This window comes from Copadichromis virginalis, linkage group LG12, assembly GCF_057382275.1.
Source record: "Copadichromis virginalis isolate Kocher_CV1m ecotype Utaka linkage group LG12, C_Virginalis_male_GT1.1, whole genome shotgun sequence".
NCBI classification, from domain to species: Eukaryota; Metazoa; Chordata; class Actinopteri; order Cichliformes; family Cichlidae; genus Copadichromis; species Copadichromis virginalis.
Genome location: NC_140629.1, coordinates 27773275 through 27788375, shown reverse-complemented (window position 1 = coordinate 27788375; position 15101 = coordinate 27773275). Strand labels below are relative to the sequence as shown.

The 15101-nt window shown below is 39.3% G+C and overlaps 1 protein-coding gene across 1 annotated transcript in view; it reads left to right on the top strand.

The window, feature by feature from the left end:
* The window catches only part of fbxl17 (F-box and leucine-rich repeat protein 17), a 225130-nt gene that overhangs the window by 195593 nt on the left and 14436 nt on the right, over positions 1-15101 (top strand). Inside the window, exon 10 of the mRNA XM_085475747.1 lies at positions 4047-4189. Within this exon, the coding sequence (XP_085331873.1) occupies positions 4047-4189 (143 nt within the window). The remainder of the gene's footprint in view (positions 1-4046; positions 4190-15101) is intronic.

The window sequence follows — 15101 nt, the reverse complement described above, 5'->3', positions numbered from 1 at the left end:
TTGTAAAGGTCTTAGCGAGTGAGTTAAGGCTGCGGTTTCGACACAGAAATGCTATTCCTGAATTCACTAAATGGTGCATGACACTCCTTGTATTGACCTGATGATTGATTTGGTGATTGATTGACAAGAAGATACGTTGTTTCAAATCCCAGGAGAACTTAAATAAACAGAAGCATTTGGTTGTAAATGTGACGTCCACTTGCTTCTTCTGTGTCGATGGAGACTGGTTAAATGTGCTATGCTCAAAATGAATGACATCCAGAATTTAAGGTCAGTATCCCTCTACGCATGCACACACGGAGCAACATCCTAAAGCCATTTTCAGGCAGGGCAGCAGAGTGTGTCCTCATTACTGTCTGTGACTGTGTAGTCACCACTCAGTCACAGCTCACACTGCCAGAATGGGATTTTCCCCTCTTTTCTCCTCTGACTCCTCAACCTCTTTTTCACCTTAACTTCTCTTGCATATCGCTTCATCTATTTCTTAGACAGAAAATCATTATCAGTCAGGAAAGACAATTTCCTGCTCCTATGGTCTCTTATACCCTGCCAGTCAAAAGTTTTAGAAAACTGTATGCATTTTTTTTGATACATGTCAATTCATCGAATTACCAGTTAGCAGAAACGAGCCTAAAAAGTGAATAAAACTTCTTTTGAGCGAGTGTATAATTTCGGTTAAATGATGCTGCACAGTGTATGTTGGTAGAAATAGGAACACAACAGCGTTTTGCATATTTGTCTTACAATTTTCAGTATAAAAGCTTCAAGTGTTTAACTTTGCCAGTTCAATGTGCTGATTACTTTTAAAGTCCCACTATTATATAAAAGATTGGATCATTCAAAACTCTCCACACATTCAAATCTGTTGCAATCAAATGATGTTTAGATTGGCAATTTGCTAAAAACAAGCAAAAAAAATTTTGTAATAGATGAGTGGCTAATGCATAACTAATACACACTGATGTAGCAGTCAGCCGTTTGAGAAGTGAAGGTTTTTACATGTTAAGTGTTTTATCAGCAGTGTATAGATTGATTTTCTGCATCTGTCTGAAAAGTTCTACTATTGTGTGCTTAAATCTTCAGGATTTTATGTTAGATATTTGACATAAACACAATTACATTTCTAGTCTGTCACACATAAAAACATATCTTTTTGTGTTACTTGGCTACTGTCTTACAAAACAAATTCTCCAAGCTCTATTTAGACTCTTTATCTCTGACAATGTGAACAAACCTCTTCATTTGTAGTTAAAAGGTTTCGCTCAAAGCTTTTAGTCATTTCAAAAGTGGTCACGTTTCCATTTGCCATCGGGAGTAGCTGAAATTTATAGTCTTCTGATAGAGAGTCAAAGGAAGAGGAAGAGAAGCACGGCACACACATCCATATTAGACTGCAATGGCAACCAGATGAACTTGTTGATAGAGTACTAAACAAGTCTAAATAGCCTAACACTTGGCTCGTTCTGACAAAGGCATTATCTGACTCTCCAGTTTACCAACTTCACAGCTTAACAAAATGATGTTTAGTCCCACTTGCTCTTCTGTTTCTCCCCGCAGCTATTTCTGACTGCTATATGTTTTCTTTAAAAAGTCTGGAGCCTGTTAAAAAACATTTTAATTCAGTTTAAGCAGGTGGTGTGCCGCTACGTGACTGCAACACATTATTTGTGTAATGCACTGACAATTAGAGACGACTGATATATCGGACGGTATTAACTATTTCCCAGGATATCGGTATCACCATTTATAATGTCCAATAAATGAAAACTGAAGTGAAGAAGAGTTGAGAGAAACACCCTTCAACTTTCTTATGAATGTTGATGTTGCATAGTTTGTTTACTAGAAGGCACTCTGCATCGACACACTCAACAATCAGCTGATCCGGGCAAAGTCGGATCAGCTGACTAAAGCAAGATTATTTTAAAACTGAATAGTCGTAATAATGTAGTAAGGATTCATAAATAACTACTCACAGCAAATCCTTGAGAAATCTGTTTAAGTTTGTGTGTCTGGAAAAAAAAAACATTGATTTTAAACCTCCAAATATCAGTACTGGTATCTGACTTAATATTTCTGTGTGTGTCCAGTTCTGCAGACATTGTAGTCACTCGCACAACTTATATATTCACAGTGGTAAGCATCTGTCTGCTTCTATCTTTCCACCTTTTTAAGTTGCGAGAATTAAAGTTGAAGGGGAAGAAGCAGAAATGTGTGTTGGCAAAGTTCTCTTTGATTTGTTGAGCTTTGGAGCTCTCCTCTTTCATTTAATCTGCCTTTTCCTCAGAAATCTCCTCGGACTCTGCAAGGGAGTTTAAACAGCACCGATATGTGTGTCTCAACATAAGATGAAAGATCCAAGCCCAGGTAATCAAATTTAGGATTCTGTAATCGAACAGGACAAGGGGCACTGGATGGGAGGCCATTCCTTCACTCGACGTCTTTCCGATCTTTCACACGCTCAGGCGAACTCACGAAAACACCAGCGTCTTCATTTTTAGCATACTTTACCAGGGTGCCGTTAGTCAATAAATGACATGCTAGCTTCATGTTCTTTTCACCCATCTGGTCTACTGACTCTTCTTCCCCACGGTGCGTTTTATATGAAACACACTGTAGCTTCAAAGCGGGGTTACTGCCTGTTTAGCCATAATTTGCTATTATGCATGGCATCCAAGAGCATGCTAGAGCCCAAACAGGAACCACATGTGGTGTACTTTAAGCACCCAAAGCTATATATTACATATGTTACATGCTGTACACAAGTTCGTCCCTGGGAGCATGTGCTTACGTGCAGAGAAGCCTGTGCAATACACTGGCTGTAACAGGAGAAAAGAGGTTTAAAAGTGTGGAGAAAAAAGCATAAGATTATTCATTTCCTGTCTCCAGTGGAAAAAAAGCTTCTGTACCACAAACACACAGTGAAATACATGCACGCGCAAGTGCTTCGTGTATGTTTTCTTTTGTTTTTAACTCTGGTCATAGAAGTGAAAAAGTCGGGAGGAACCGATTCAAAGTGAAAGTTCATACGGGTTAATTTTTCCTTGTTCAAGGAAGCTTGTTTATAAAAAAGTTTGACGTAAAATGGATTTCTGCAAATGAGAAAACAACATCAGGGCTAAGTAACTATCTGAAGGTGCTGTCAAAGGCTCTCTTTGTCTTTACCCTCTTCCTTTCATCTTTCTCTCATCCCTCACTCCTCCTCCCACCTTCCCACTCTCATTAGTGATGGTTGTGAGAGTGGAGAACAAAGCCCGGGCCTGCCAATCGATCACCGAGGAGCACTATCAATCGACTCGTGGAGCACAGGTCTCCTCCATCTACCCAACAATTGACGGGTCAAAGATTGATGAGGAAGATTGTTGTGTCTGTCTGTGTTTGTGTGTTAATGCAGCAAAGTATGCCTTTATTGGAGCTACACGTAGATTACAGCGAATGTAATGTCATCGTGTTTGACAGCTGTGCATTGCAATTTGTCAACATAGGAAGACAATATCAAAAGAACAACACTTGTGAGATACGCTACGAGTGTGTGAATGTGTATTTACGTATATGCAGCAAGCGGTGTATGCACAAATGCTCTGTGGTATAACAAAGCCCAGAGAAACTGTGAGATATTTGTTTTTGGTGGTTACTCTTTACCTTGGCATTTTGTTTCTGCCCTGGCAGCAGTAAACATGCACACAAGCAAAATTAAATCGTACACTGGCATGGAGTCACACTTTACTCTGGCACGGTGTCGTTCCCTTTCTGTGCCGTGAGTCATGCCGGTGCTGTAATGGATGAATCCTGCCGAAGTCTGACCAAGCATGGGTGTATGCGAGGATTTGTGGGCATGCGTGTATATTGTCAAGGTGTTGTGTAAACACTAGAATTATGTGTCACAGCTGGCCATATGACGTGCCCTGGTTTCATTTCAAATTCTGTCTCTGTGGGAAGACGCTGCTGTCACATTTGCATGAGAAAGGTTGTCAGACTAACACGTTTTCTTGTTTCTCTCCCTCCTCCTTCCCCACCTCCCCTTCTCTGCTCCCCTTCTCTGTCAACAGCTCTGATAGCTATAGGGCAGTACAGCAGCACCATTGAGACTGTTGATGCCGGCTGGTGTAAAGACATCACGGACCAGGGTGCCACACAGATTGCTCAGAGCAGCAAGTCCCTTCGCTACTTGGGCCTCATGAGATGCGACAAGGTAACGAACATTACTCATATCGTTGTCTTTCTTAGAGCCCGTACGCACAAGCCTAAAGGCTGGTCAGGAGGCATCTGGCAACCAACTCGCTGACTACGCTGATCTTGCTTTATAGTTCAGGCCCTTGCTCTCACAAACACAAAACTGGAACTTAAAATGAACATGTTCAGTTTTTAGCTCAGTTTGATATCATTAGTTGCACCATTACTTTCTTAAAAACAACAATGTCTTCCAGAAATAACTATTTACTGTCAATATTGCATGTTATAAATACATAATAGAGTTGTAATAATTTCAATTCTGGGATCAAAAACAGTTTGAATCCAAATATTACCGTAAAGCAGTCCTGATCAGTGATCATTATACACCAATATTTTAGGGGTTTGTTAAACTTGTGGTATATGAAGTATTTTGCCATCTTAAGGTTGTCGAATATGAATGCGCATAAACAACCACAGAGATGTAGTCAGACACATAGATATGAATACGCAAAAGCTCCATGTTAGGGCCAATTTAAAAGCGTCTGAATGTGGGACGTCGAGTATCTAACTGCAGCCCGTGCCCAGTTTGTCTGTGTGATACATGCGTCACACGGTTGGGTGATAACAGAAGTAAAATGACATGATGACCTGTCTCAAACCTGCTCTGAGATGCCTCTGGGTGAGAGGAGGGACAGTCTTTTCAAAGTCACCCTTACACTTACATCTGGCCTCTTACTTATCCAACCCATAACCGGATGAAAGTACATGTAGTTTTACTGCCATGGTAACAACTCCACCCACGTCGCCAATTGGTTTTGTGGAGCTCCTGTAACACAGATGCATCCACTTAGCGCGGATGACATGAGTGGGATGAGGGCAGGCAAGGAAGGGAAAGTGAAAAGCTGGCTTAACCTAGAAACTGTAGTCTGTACTGATACTGGAGAACCTGGTGTCTTGTTCTGTAGCAGAGTGCACAACACAGGACACCATCCCAATCCTGACAGGCTTCAGTATAGTAAATATAATTGTGTGTTTAATGAGCTTTCATTTCACATTTTACAGTATTCATTTTGGTTTTAAGTGGAGCACATTTAAAAGTCCCTGCTGTGCTTTTGAAAAGTGCAAGTTGGCAGGGAGAAAAACGAGGGAGGAGAGATTTATAGTCATGGCTGCTCAGTGGGCTGGAAACTCATCATTTTTATTTTGTCATTATAAAATCAGTGATATCTGTGTGTCATGGCCTCAAGCTTGACCCTATGGATTTCTATGATAAAAATGAACACACTGAGCTCATTAAGTGCGACAAGAACACCAGTGTATCATATTTATCTATTTAGACTGTAATAAAATGACAATATATGAGCATCTGACAGTGACCCTGTATGTAGGGTCTCAGTGATGAAGCAGTATACTCAGTTCACATTATTGCAGGCATGAAGGTGCATCTATCATATTTATCTATAAGTAATAAAGACTAACTGCATTACATAGCAAGTGATCACTTAAATTCCATTTTCATCCGGTTCACTACTGCCTCACTGACTCAGTGACCCAACAATCAATAGCTACATCCGTGCTAATAAAAAATTGTGCTCTGGAATGACCCACATCTTTACTGGAATAACATTTTTTCTTAGTTTTTCTCTACCATATGCATTCATGTCTTTCCTATCCAGTGAACAATTCCAGCTGCTTTTCCTTATTTATCTACCCAGTTCTCTTTTCAGATGTGATATTTATACTCACGGTTTAGCCAGAAGGTTGAAAAGATAAATAATTACTTTCCCTCCGCTCTGGAGGGGGAATGTGGGGATGACACAGCTAAATAAAGCAGTAATTGATGCTATTAGAGTTGCAATGGAGTGTGAATCGAACAGAGAGAAGAGTTTGACAGTTTCCAAGGTCAAGTACCTCGCCAGCTCTTAATCACACAACAAATTTACTGCATTCTTACTCCTCCCACACATCCTCCGGCTTCCTTTTTTCATATCCGAAACTTTTGATTAGTGAAATACGCCTGGAGTACGCGTTGTTAAGGCTGGTCAGATTTGTAAGGGCAGAGGACCAGGGGCCTGTACTACAAAGCAGGATTAACTCTTATCCAGGTAATTTCAAGGTTAACCCTGTTTTTAAAAAAGGTGGTTCCCTTCTTACCGGGATGTATCGCCTTGCTAACTTATCTTGCAAGCCTAACCTACTCAGGAGCAGATGAGGTTCCAGATTAGAGATCAGCAGGTGTGAAATCACTGCCTACTGACCAATCAATTCTCCAGAAAATGTCACCGTTCTTGAAAGATCCTCCAGTACTCTGAGCAAAAATAGTAGGAGAGTGTAAAATGTTAATGCGTATACATTAGTATATGGTCATAAAACAGAGCATATATGAGAAATTTGCTTCTAGTCCAAACCTAAATTTGATTTCAGTTTTTATTTTCGGCTGTTAAACAACACCAGACCGGCAGCTGAAATAATAAAAACCAAATCTCTTTTTTAAACATGAACTTAATGAAATATTTGATTATAATCCATCATATTATCTCATGTCGTAATGGTAGAGTTGTAAAATTTGATAAATCTGTCAACTTCCACGGTCAACATTTTTACTGGCTTTTCTCCTTGCCTTAAAATAGGCTAGACTTTATTAAATTAGTAGTTCTTTAGTCTCACTGATCGAATACTTATAAAATTGATACTCAGCTATGTGCCACTGCTTATCCAGGTTACAGATGTTAAGGTAAGTTAACCCAGATAACGAAAGGATATGCTGGTTATGTTAAACTGGCTTTGTTACACAAGCCTCCATCCAAGGCAAACTACTTTGTTTGATGTTGCTGTCTCGCTATTTATGGTAGCAAGAAAGGGTTAGGACTTGGTCAGGAGTAGAGGGAGAGAAAGAGGAATGGGGGTAATACAAAATTTGCTCAGAGAGAGGGGAAAGTGATGTTACTGAGGTTGGAGTGAAAATGAGAGCTATAAAGATAATAAAAGAAATAAAAGCAGCAGAACAAAGGAATTGTGGTTGTCTCAAAGTCACACACCTTGTTGTCGTGTGACTTTAAGACAACCACAATTCCTTTGTGACAAGGTGTTGTCGTGTGACTCTGCCCCCCCCAGCACTTGCTTTTATCTCCTTCTTCCCTTCATTTTCTCAAATCATCTGCCCATTCTGCTTTGATATTAGTATTGTTGCTTCTGTTTTATGTTAATTTATTTTACATTTGGGTATTTACTGTTATTAAAATGTCTCTCAAATCCTGATTAGTAATTTTTTATCAAGGTCACTTCGATTGGGTTTGTCCCCACATAACTGGAGCCTCAAACGTTTGGCTGTGATAGTGCTTCAGTTCTCGTTGTTGTATATGTATATACATATGTATATATATGTATATGTATATACATATGTGTATATATATGTATATACATATGTATATACATATGTATATATATGTATATATATATATGTATATATACATATACATATATATATACACGTATATACATATATATATATATATATATATATATATATATATATATATATATATATATATATACGTGTATATATATATATATATATATATATATATATATATATATATATATATACGTGTGTATATATATATATATATATATATATATATATATATGTATGTATATATATATATATATATGTGTGTGTGTGTGTATATATATGTGTGTGTGTGTGTGTGTGTATATATGTGTGTGTGTGTGTGTGTATATGTATGTGTGTGTGTATATATATATGTATGTGTGTATATATATATATATATATATATATATATATATATATATATATATATAATTTCAAATAAGATACACATTTTGTCTTACAATCTAAGTTATCAACATTTCATGCACCAATTCTAAATTCTTTGACCTCTGCTTGGCATGAAATTGTAGTTTTTGTAATGTTTGTTGAAACTGCGCCTCCTAAATAAATCAAATCAATGTTTTGAGGTACTTTGCAAATTTGTGTTACTGTAGGCAGTGCTTTCATTATGCTCATAATTTTTTCTGGCATGCATTTGACATTTAAGCCCCTAGCAATGTTGTATCACGCTTTATTTGTGTATCACAGCAGTAAAATCCTAAGGCATGTCCAATTCAATCTCGGGGCAAACTAATCTAATCTTTGCCCTTAATGCACTTCTGGCAAAACATAGAAGCTGGGGGATAACTCTCAATCCCACAAGGTTTGAACATAATGAAAGTCTTGTGCAAATTACTTAAGTTGGAATTTCTCCCAGCCACAGCATCTCTTCTTTATATTAACAAATCCATTAGAATTTTTTTCCTCATGCCTCATTTTATTTAAATCTTCATTGTTTAATAGAAGTTGTAAGGCATAGCTATGTTTTCTCCACTTTTTTAAGCATATTGTTGACAGCGTGAATGACCAACGTACAAGGTCAGCAGTACTTCTGTGAAAAACATGCTTCTGTGCTCATAGGTTGTTCAAGGTTTTTCAACATTACATCACTAATTGTTCTTCAAGTAAATGTCGAAGGTACAACCGTGTTGTCAAACCACTGTTTTCTCTTTTGTTAAAAAAAGTTCCCTTACAATGACGGTCAGAGAGTCATCTAATATAAAAATCCCTGTCTACGCTCACTGCTTGATAACTGTCACAACTCTCTGGTTTTTTGCTCCCCATTGGCGCTCTGTTTTGTTTCTCTAATTGTTTGACGTTACCCTGTGGTAAGAGTAGACATCATATATTTTTCATTGGTGTTGCTTTTTGTATACCACTTGCCAACCGGTTGGGGAATACATATATGTATTCCCCAACCGGTTGGCAAGTGGTTGCTAGCAGTTGCTACAGGTAATTGGTCACGAAGAGTTATGTGACGGTGCACTGAAAACCTCCTTGTGATTGTTTTAATTGGCCAGTTTGCATGTAAATGACAACTTGTTTTACATCGCCAACTGTTTGATACATGATAGAGAAATGCAAAAAGTCCATTGCAAACTGGAAACAGAAAGCACTCGCCTTCAAGGTAAAAGTTGCGCCTTTGAAACATGTTAGCTGCAGGGGTGAGACACAACCCTGGCTTTGAAGACAAGCGGTCTCTGTTTCCAATCTGTGTCACCATTTTTCAAGTTTCACAGTTGTTCAGCGAGTCCTTGGCAAACATTTGAAGAAACTAATCATATTCTATGCAAACTATGGGTGACCGCAACAAACTGTTAGCAACTGCAAGGGGTGTTTTGGTGCAGCGACCAGCAACCTCCAGCAATAATCCACCCACTTGGTGGGGAATTACACATTATTCCCTTGAAACAGTGGTTTCCAGGGTTAACTGAACTGTTTCTAGGCCTGTGTGACTGAGGCCTGATAAATGTACAAACATAAGAAACAACCCCAGCATTAACAAATTAGCCGACTGCTACACAAGCCTTTTTGATACTCCCTAGCCCAAAATTATTTTTCTGTACATACCAACCAGGAATGTTTTCAGTCCAAAAAATAAATTGTTATATATGCTTACACAGAGCGGTCTGCTAATGTTATTAGTTGCTTCTTGTCTCGTGCTGTATTTACAGTGTTGTGGACATATTGCAAATATTCAAGTTAATGTTTCCCTTACAAGGACTGTGTTTGGTTTTTGTTCAGCGTGTGTGTTTTGTGGAAATTTAGTGCAAATATCTGTCATTTGCTGGAAAAATTGAATACGTTAGATGTGTCCTCTTCTTGCCCGTCAGGGCTTTTCTACACTTGTCAATATTACATTTAGGCAGGTTGTATAATTTACATTTAACTATTCAAAATAAGCATAATTTCAGACTTCTGCCCCCACAATCTTTCACACTAACTAATGGAGTTAGGTTTCAGAGTGGGTCCTGTCAGTCTTACACAAACACAATCTTGTGTTAACCTTGACACATGGTGCGGACCAACCAGTCAGCTCAGTGCCTGAGCAGCACAACCCAGCCTGTGTAAATTTGTTTGGAATTGTCAAAACGCTGGGAATTTTAATGTAACAGCCTCCCTGAATGTCACCGGATTTAGAAAGTGTAGAATTCATTTAAGAACTGTTAACAGGATCCAGCTGGCTCTCCTCATGTGGAGCAGTGTGAAGGATCGATTTCCTTCGTCACAGTTTATACAAACGTGCTTCTGTACTGTATACATTTTAAAGCAGGGGAGCTTGAATTGTGTGTCTACTGCTATTTAGGGTGATACGAGGGATTTTTTCTTCTTTGTTTTTTTTTTTTTTTTTTAAATCTGTTCAAACACAGACTTAGCACAGGCACAGATGTGAGTAAAATCTATTTGATTTCTTATCTAGTTTCTACCTTCAGTGGCTAAACCATATACATTTTGTCCCACTGACTTTTTACCCCTTCTGTCCTTCTTCAGAAGGGCTCTGTCTGAAGGATTTCCTTTGTGTCACAGTGTGTTTATACACCCTCGAATGCAACGTGTCTGCGTGTAACAGTGTGTGTTCTCTGAGAGGAATTCATGTTATTTGCTGTTAACACAGCTCATAATGGAGCATTGAAATCAGAACCCCTAGGCTCGGGAAAATGGCGTGCTTCGCCTGCCTCAAATGATTACACCCCTCTGCCCTCAGGGCAAAATGACCCCGTTCTGACGAGGGGAAAGAATGCGATTGATCCAGACTTGCCTCAAAATAATCAAATCAATTCATTTTTTTCCCCCTCTTTCTGCTATGACTGTGCCAGTCTTTCAAAGTAATCAGACTCAGGGAAAAAGTGCCTTAATCTTCTGAAAAATGAATCCTTTTTGTTGCATGTGTCAATCTGTGTGTCTCAGAAAAGAGCAGCTCCTCAGTAAGTCTACTGTTAAGTGTTAGATCTTCTGTGTGGGAAGGAATCATCTTTCTGCATTCCAAAAACACAAAGCAACATTATGTTTTAATCCACGCGATGATTGTAACTAGAACACTATCTTCAGAGGTCTTTTTTTAACTAAAATTATAGGAATATGACAAAAGCATTCTCCCGCCCTAGGCAGAGACACAAGCACACAATAATATGCTAAACTAACACAAATCCACATAACTACACTCATGCTTCATTAAGTACAAATTGCTAGTATCAGGTTGGTGCCTTTTTTGCCATCGAAACTGCCTTTATTTTTCATGGATTCAACAAGTTGGTGGAAAGTATCCTTAGAGATTTTGGTCTATATTGATATGACAGGATCACACAGTTGATGCAGATTTGTCAGTTGCCCTTCCATGATTGAAGTGTCCCTTTCAAAGAAACCAGTTTGAGATTATTTCAGCTTTGTGACATGTCACATTATCCTCCTGGAAGCAGCCAGAATCAGAGAATGGGTATGATATGGTCATAAAGGGATGGATATGATCTGCATCAATACTCTGGTAGGCTGTGGCGGTTAAACGATTCTCATCTGTGGCTAAGGAACCCAAAGTGTGCAAATCCATCACATCATTACACCATCACCACCTGCCAAACTTTTGATACGAGGCAGGATTAATCATTGTTTTAATATTGTTGTAAATTGCCAACCTACCATCCGAATGTTACAGCAGAAATCAGATCTGGCAACTGTTTTTCAATTGGTAAGCCCGTGTATACTCTAGCCTCAGTTTCCTGTCCTTAGCTGACAGGAGTGACAACCGTGTGGTCTTCTGCTGCTGTAGCCCAGCTGCGTCAAGTTTCCACACGTTGTGTGTTTAGAGATGCTCTTTTGCACACCTTGGTTGTAGCAAGTTGTTATTTGAGTTCCTGTTGTGTTTTTGTTCTGACCTCTGGCATCAATAAAATATTTTCGCCCAGAGAGCAGCCACTCGCTGGATAGTTTTTCTCTTTCAGACCATTCTCTGTAAACTTTGGAGATGGTTGTGTGGGAAAATCCCTGTAGATCAGCAGTTTCCAAAATTCTCAGGCCAACCCATCTGGCTCCAAAAGCCACGACTTATTCAAAGTCACTCAAGTCACCTTTCTTTCCTATTCTGGTGCTAGTTTTGAACTAGGTTGACCTGCTGGTATGTGATTGGCCAATTAAAGTGGAAGGTGAGTGCTAACTTTTTTCTTTTTTTTTGGACAACCACAAGGAAGTTTCCAATCACATGGGAAAAAGAAAGAACAAAGATTTTTACTGATCTGTACAGGGCCTAGTAATGTTCAGTGTGCTCTTATCTCAACACTGTATTCATATCTCCGTTAAGTTGCTTTTTTCTGTAATGGGCCCTCCTGGCCTGCGAGTTAAATTTTGTGTCTTCTTTCTTTCTGTATATCTCACTTTTGGGGATTTTTGATCTTATTCAGACTTGGTGGAATATTTTCTTTAGAAACATTTTCACAGCTTGCTCAAATGTACCCTTTTTTTTTCTCATTTTCTTTCTTCCTCTGTCAACTCCCTAAACTTCTCATGTGCTTTGTCTCTTTCCTCCTCTCTTTTAACCCCATCTAGTCCCCCTTCTCCTTTTTCACTAGTTCTTCCCCTTCTTTCTTCCCCAGCTACGTTTCCACTACTTCATTAGAGTGAAAACAAATGGGCAGTCAAGGCTGTGAAACAGAGAGAGAAGCAAACTCATGCAGTCAGCATGAAGCTGGACTATGGAAAATAATGACACTGACTGCTACTGGCCTCTTCAGGGACAGCTGGTGAAGAAAGTTAGAGTTATCATAGTAATAATGAGAAGAGGGGGAGGAGAAGAGAAAGTAAAATGAGGGTTGGCCTTGTGGTTAAAAGGCTAAACAAAAAATTTCACAAATGACAGAAACCAAGAGAAAATAATAAGAAAATTAGATAATATGGAACAATCGAGCGTGTACTGGGTATTCCCTTTACAAATTGCCCCACCAAAAAGTGTTTTGTGTAAGCAGTTTTGAAGTGTGCTTCCATTACCTGAACTGAGGTGGAGCGGTGTTTGGGGAACACGTATGAACACTGCTGTACCCCTAGATAGAGCAACCAGACAGACCTTGTTAAAAGAACAGACATCCCAATCAATATGGTCGTTCCACCGGTGCATCCAGCTGCCAGGGACTATACACTGATAGGCACGGCACAGCAATTTGCAGACATAAACAAGGGCCTAATTGTTCAGGGCCTGGAGGTTTGGACTGAAGAAAACAAAGATGAAGTATGGTGAAGAGTTAGGAGGCATTTTAACTCTCGTTTAGGAAATGAGAGTTTGGGAGTTCAGTAAAACTTTCTTTGATGAGTGTTGTTATTGTGAACAGCGGGGATCCTTAGTTTAAAGGTTTCTAATGCGAAAGGGAATTAGGAGAAAGCCACTGCGTGCACACTATCAAGTGCAAGATAGGGAGCTTCTCTGGTTCCTATTTTGAAGGCTTTGGTCAGGCTTGAATGTTCAAAGTGGAGAAAGTAGTTTGAAAGAGTCATTTGCCATTTGTGATTTTCAGTGTAATCTTGGAGTCTCATCCCACGCAGAAGAGCTGTATTGATTGGCGGTCTTAACTGAAGCCGCCTCCTGATCATCCCTTCATCTTGTTTCTAAAGGGCAGGAGCAAGGGACAGTGAAGGAGAGAGGGTGAAATAAAGTGAGACACTGACAGAGTTCACCGAGTAGCTCAAGGGAATCTCAGAATTGCCCTTCAACAAATATCTAGCCAAAGCACACACGTAAACCTGACCTCACCTGGCCACACATACGCCCCCATGCACATCTTGGCCTTCTCACTATCTTGTCCTTACTTTATTTATTTGTTTTTTTTACCCCATTCCCATCTTTTTGTCTGTTTATTTCGTCTCCCTTTTCCTCCTCCTCTGCGTAAGGACAACCAAGGTTGTTTGAATTTTGGATGCTGCGGACATCTTTTGTTCATTCAATTAGTTCATTCAAGTAGCCCCCTTGTCTGTCTTCCCTCTTTGTCTCCTCGCCCTCCGCTTCCTCCATCATCCAGTGCTGTTTACTGACTACAGCTGAGGTCAACATAATCTCATGGAGTCATGGGCAGACAGTAGACAACAGTCGGTTTGCTCGGGGTACTCGGAGTTGCCAAATGTGATAGGTGTTTGGGCAGTAACTAACAGTACATTCTTTTTTCCTCATTGTCTCACAGAGGCGGCGACGGTAGGTTATCAAAGAACATTTTAGCCTGCAGGCACAGTGTCTGACTGTGTTAGTTATGGATTGGGTATTTAATGCTAATGACAATGTAACAAGCATCACTGAATGCACCGGCTTTTCAAATTTAATATACATCCAGCCAAGTTTGAGGAATGGGGTGGGGCTGTCGCCAAGGAAGGGGCTGCGTGTCCTGCCTGTCTGTGTGTGTTTGTATTAGCAGAAAAGTACTTGGGCATTGACAAAAGCATTTTTGTGAATGGGTAAATGAGGCTTGTAGTAAGAGTGGTCAAAAAATTTTTTAGCGGGACTGATTACATCTGTCAGATTTACAAGTGACTGTGAAAAAACATCCAATAAATATTTTTTATTGGAGCAGAGTTCTTGTGACAGCTTGCTTAACATTAGAGCTGAGAACAAAGATACAGATTTACACCATAAAAATGCTTTTACTGACAGAGAATCAAATAAAAGGCTGAAATCTGAATACAACATGTTTGTTTGTCCTTTTTGTTTAACAGAACTTGACTCCAGTTGTATTGCTTTTATTTCATTATTAGGAATTAGCCAGTAATTCAGGATAATAACCCAGCTGTAGGTGTTGTGCACACTTCAGCCTTCAAATGAGATCACTGAGTGCTGGCCACTGCTTTTTGACTTTGACCAGTTTACAGACGTAATCTACTGCTTGTGGTCTTTAAAGAGTCGCTATGAATTTTGTATAATGGTTTTCTTCGAAAGGACAGGGTCAAGCTGTCCTTGTTATTTATTTATTTATTTATTCTGAATAACAAGGGAGTCATACAAAGCAAAATAATTAAACAAGGTAGCTCTGTTGTGATTATCTTTAAGGAATTGTGCGAGTGTTTGACCTCCAGT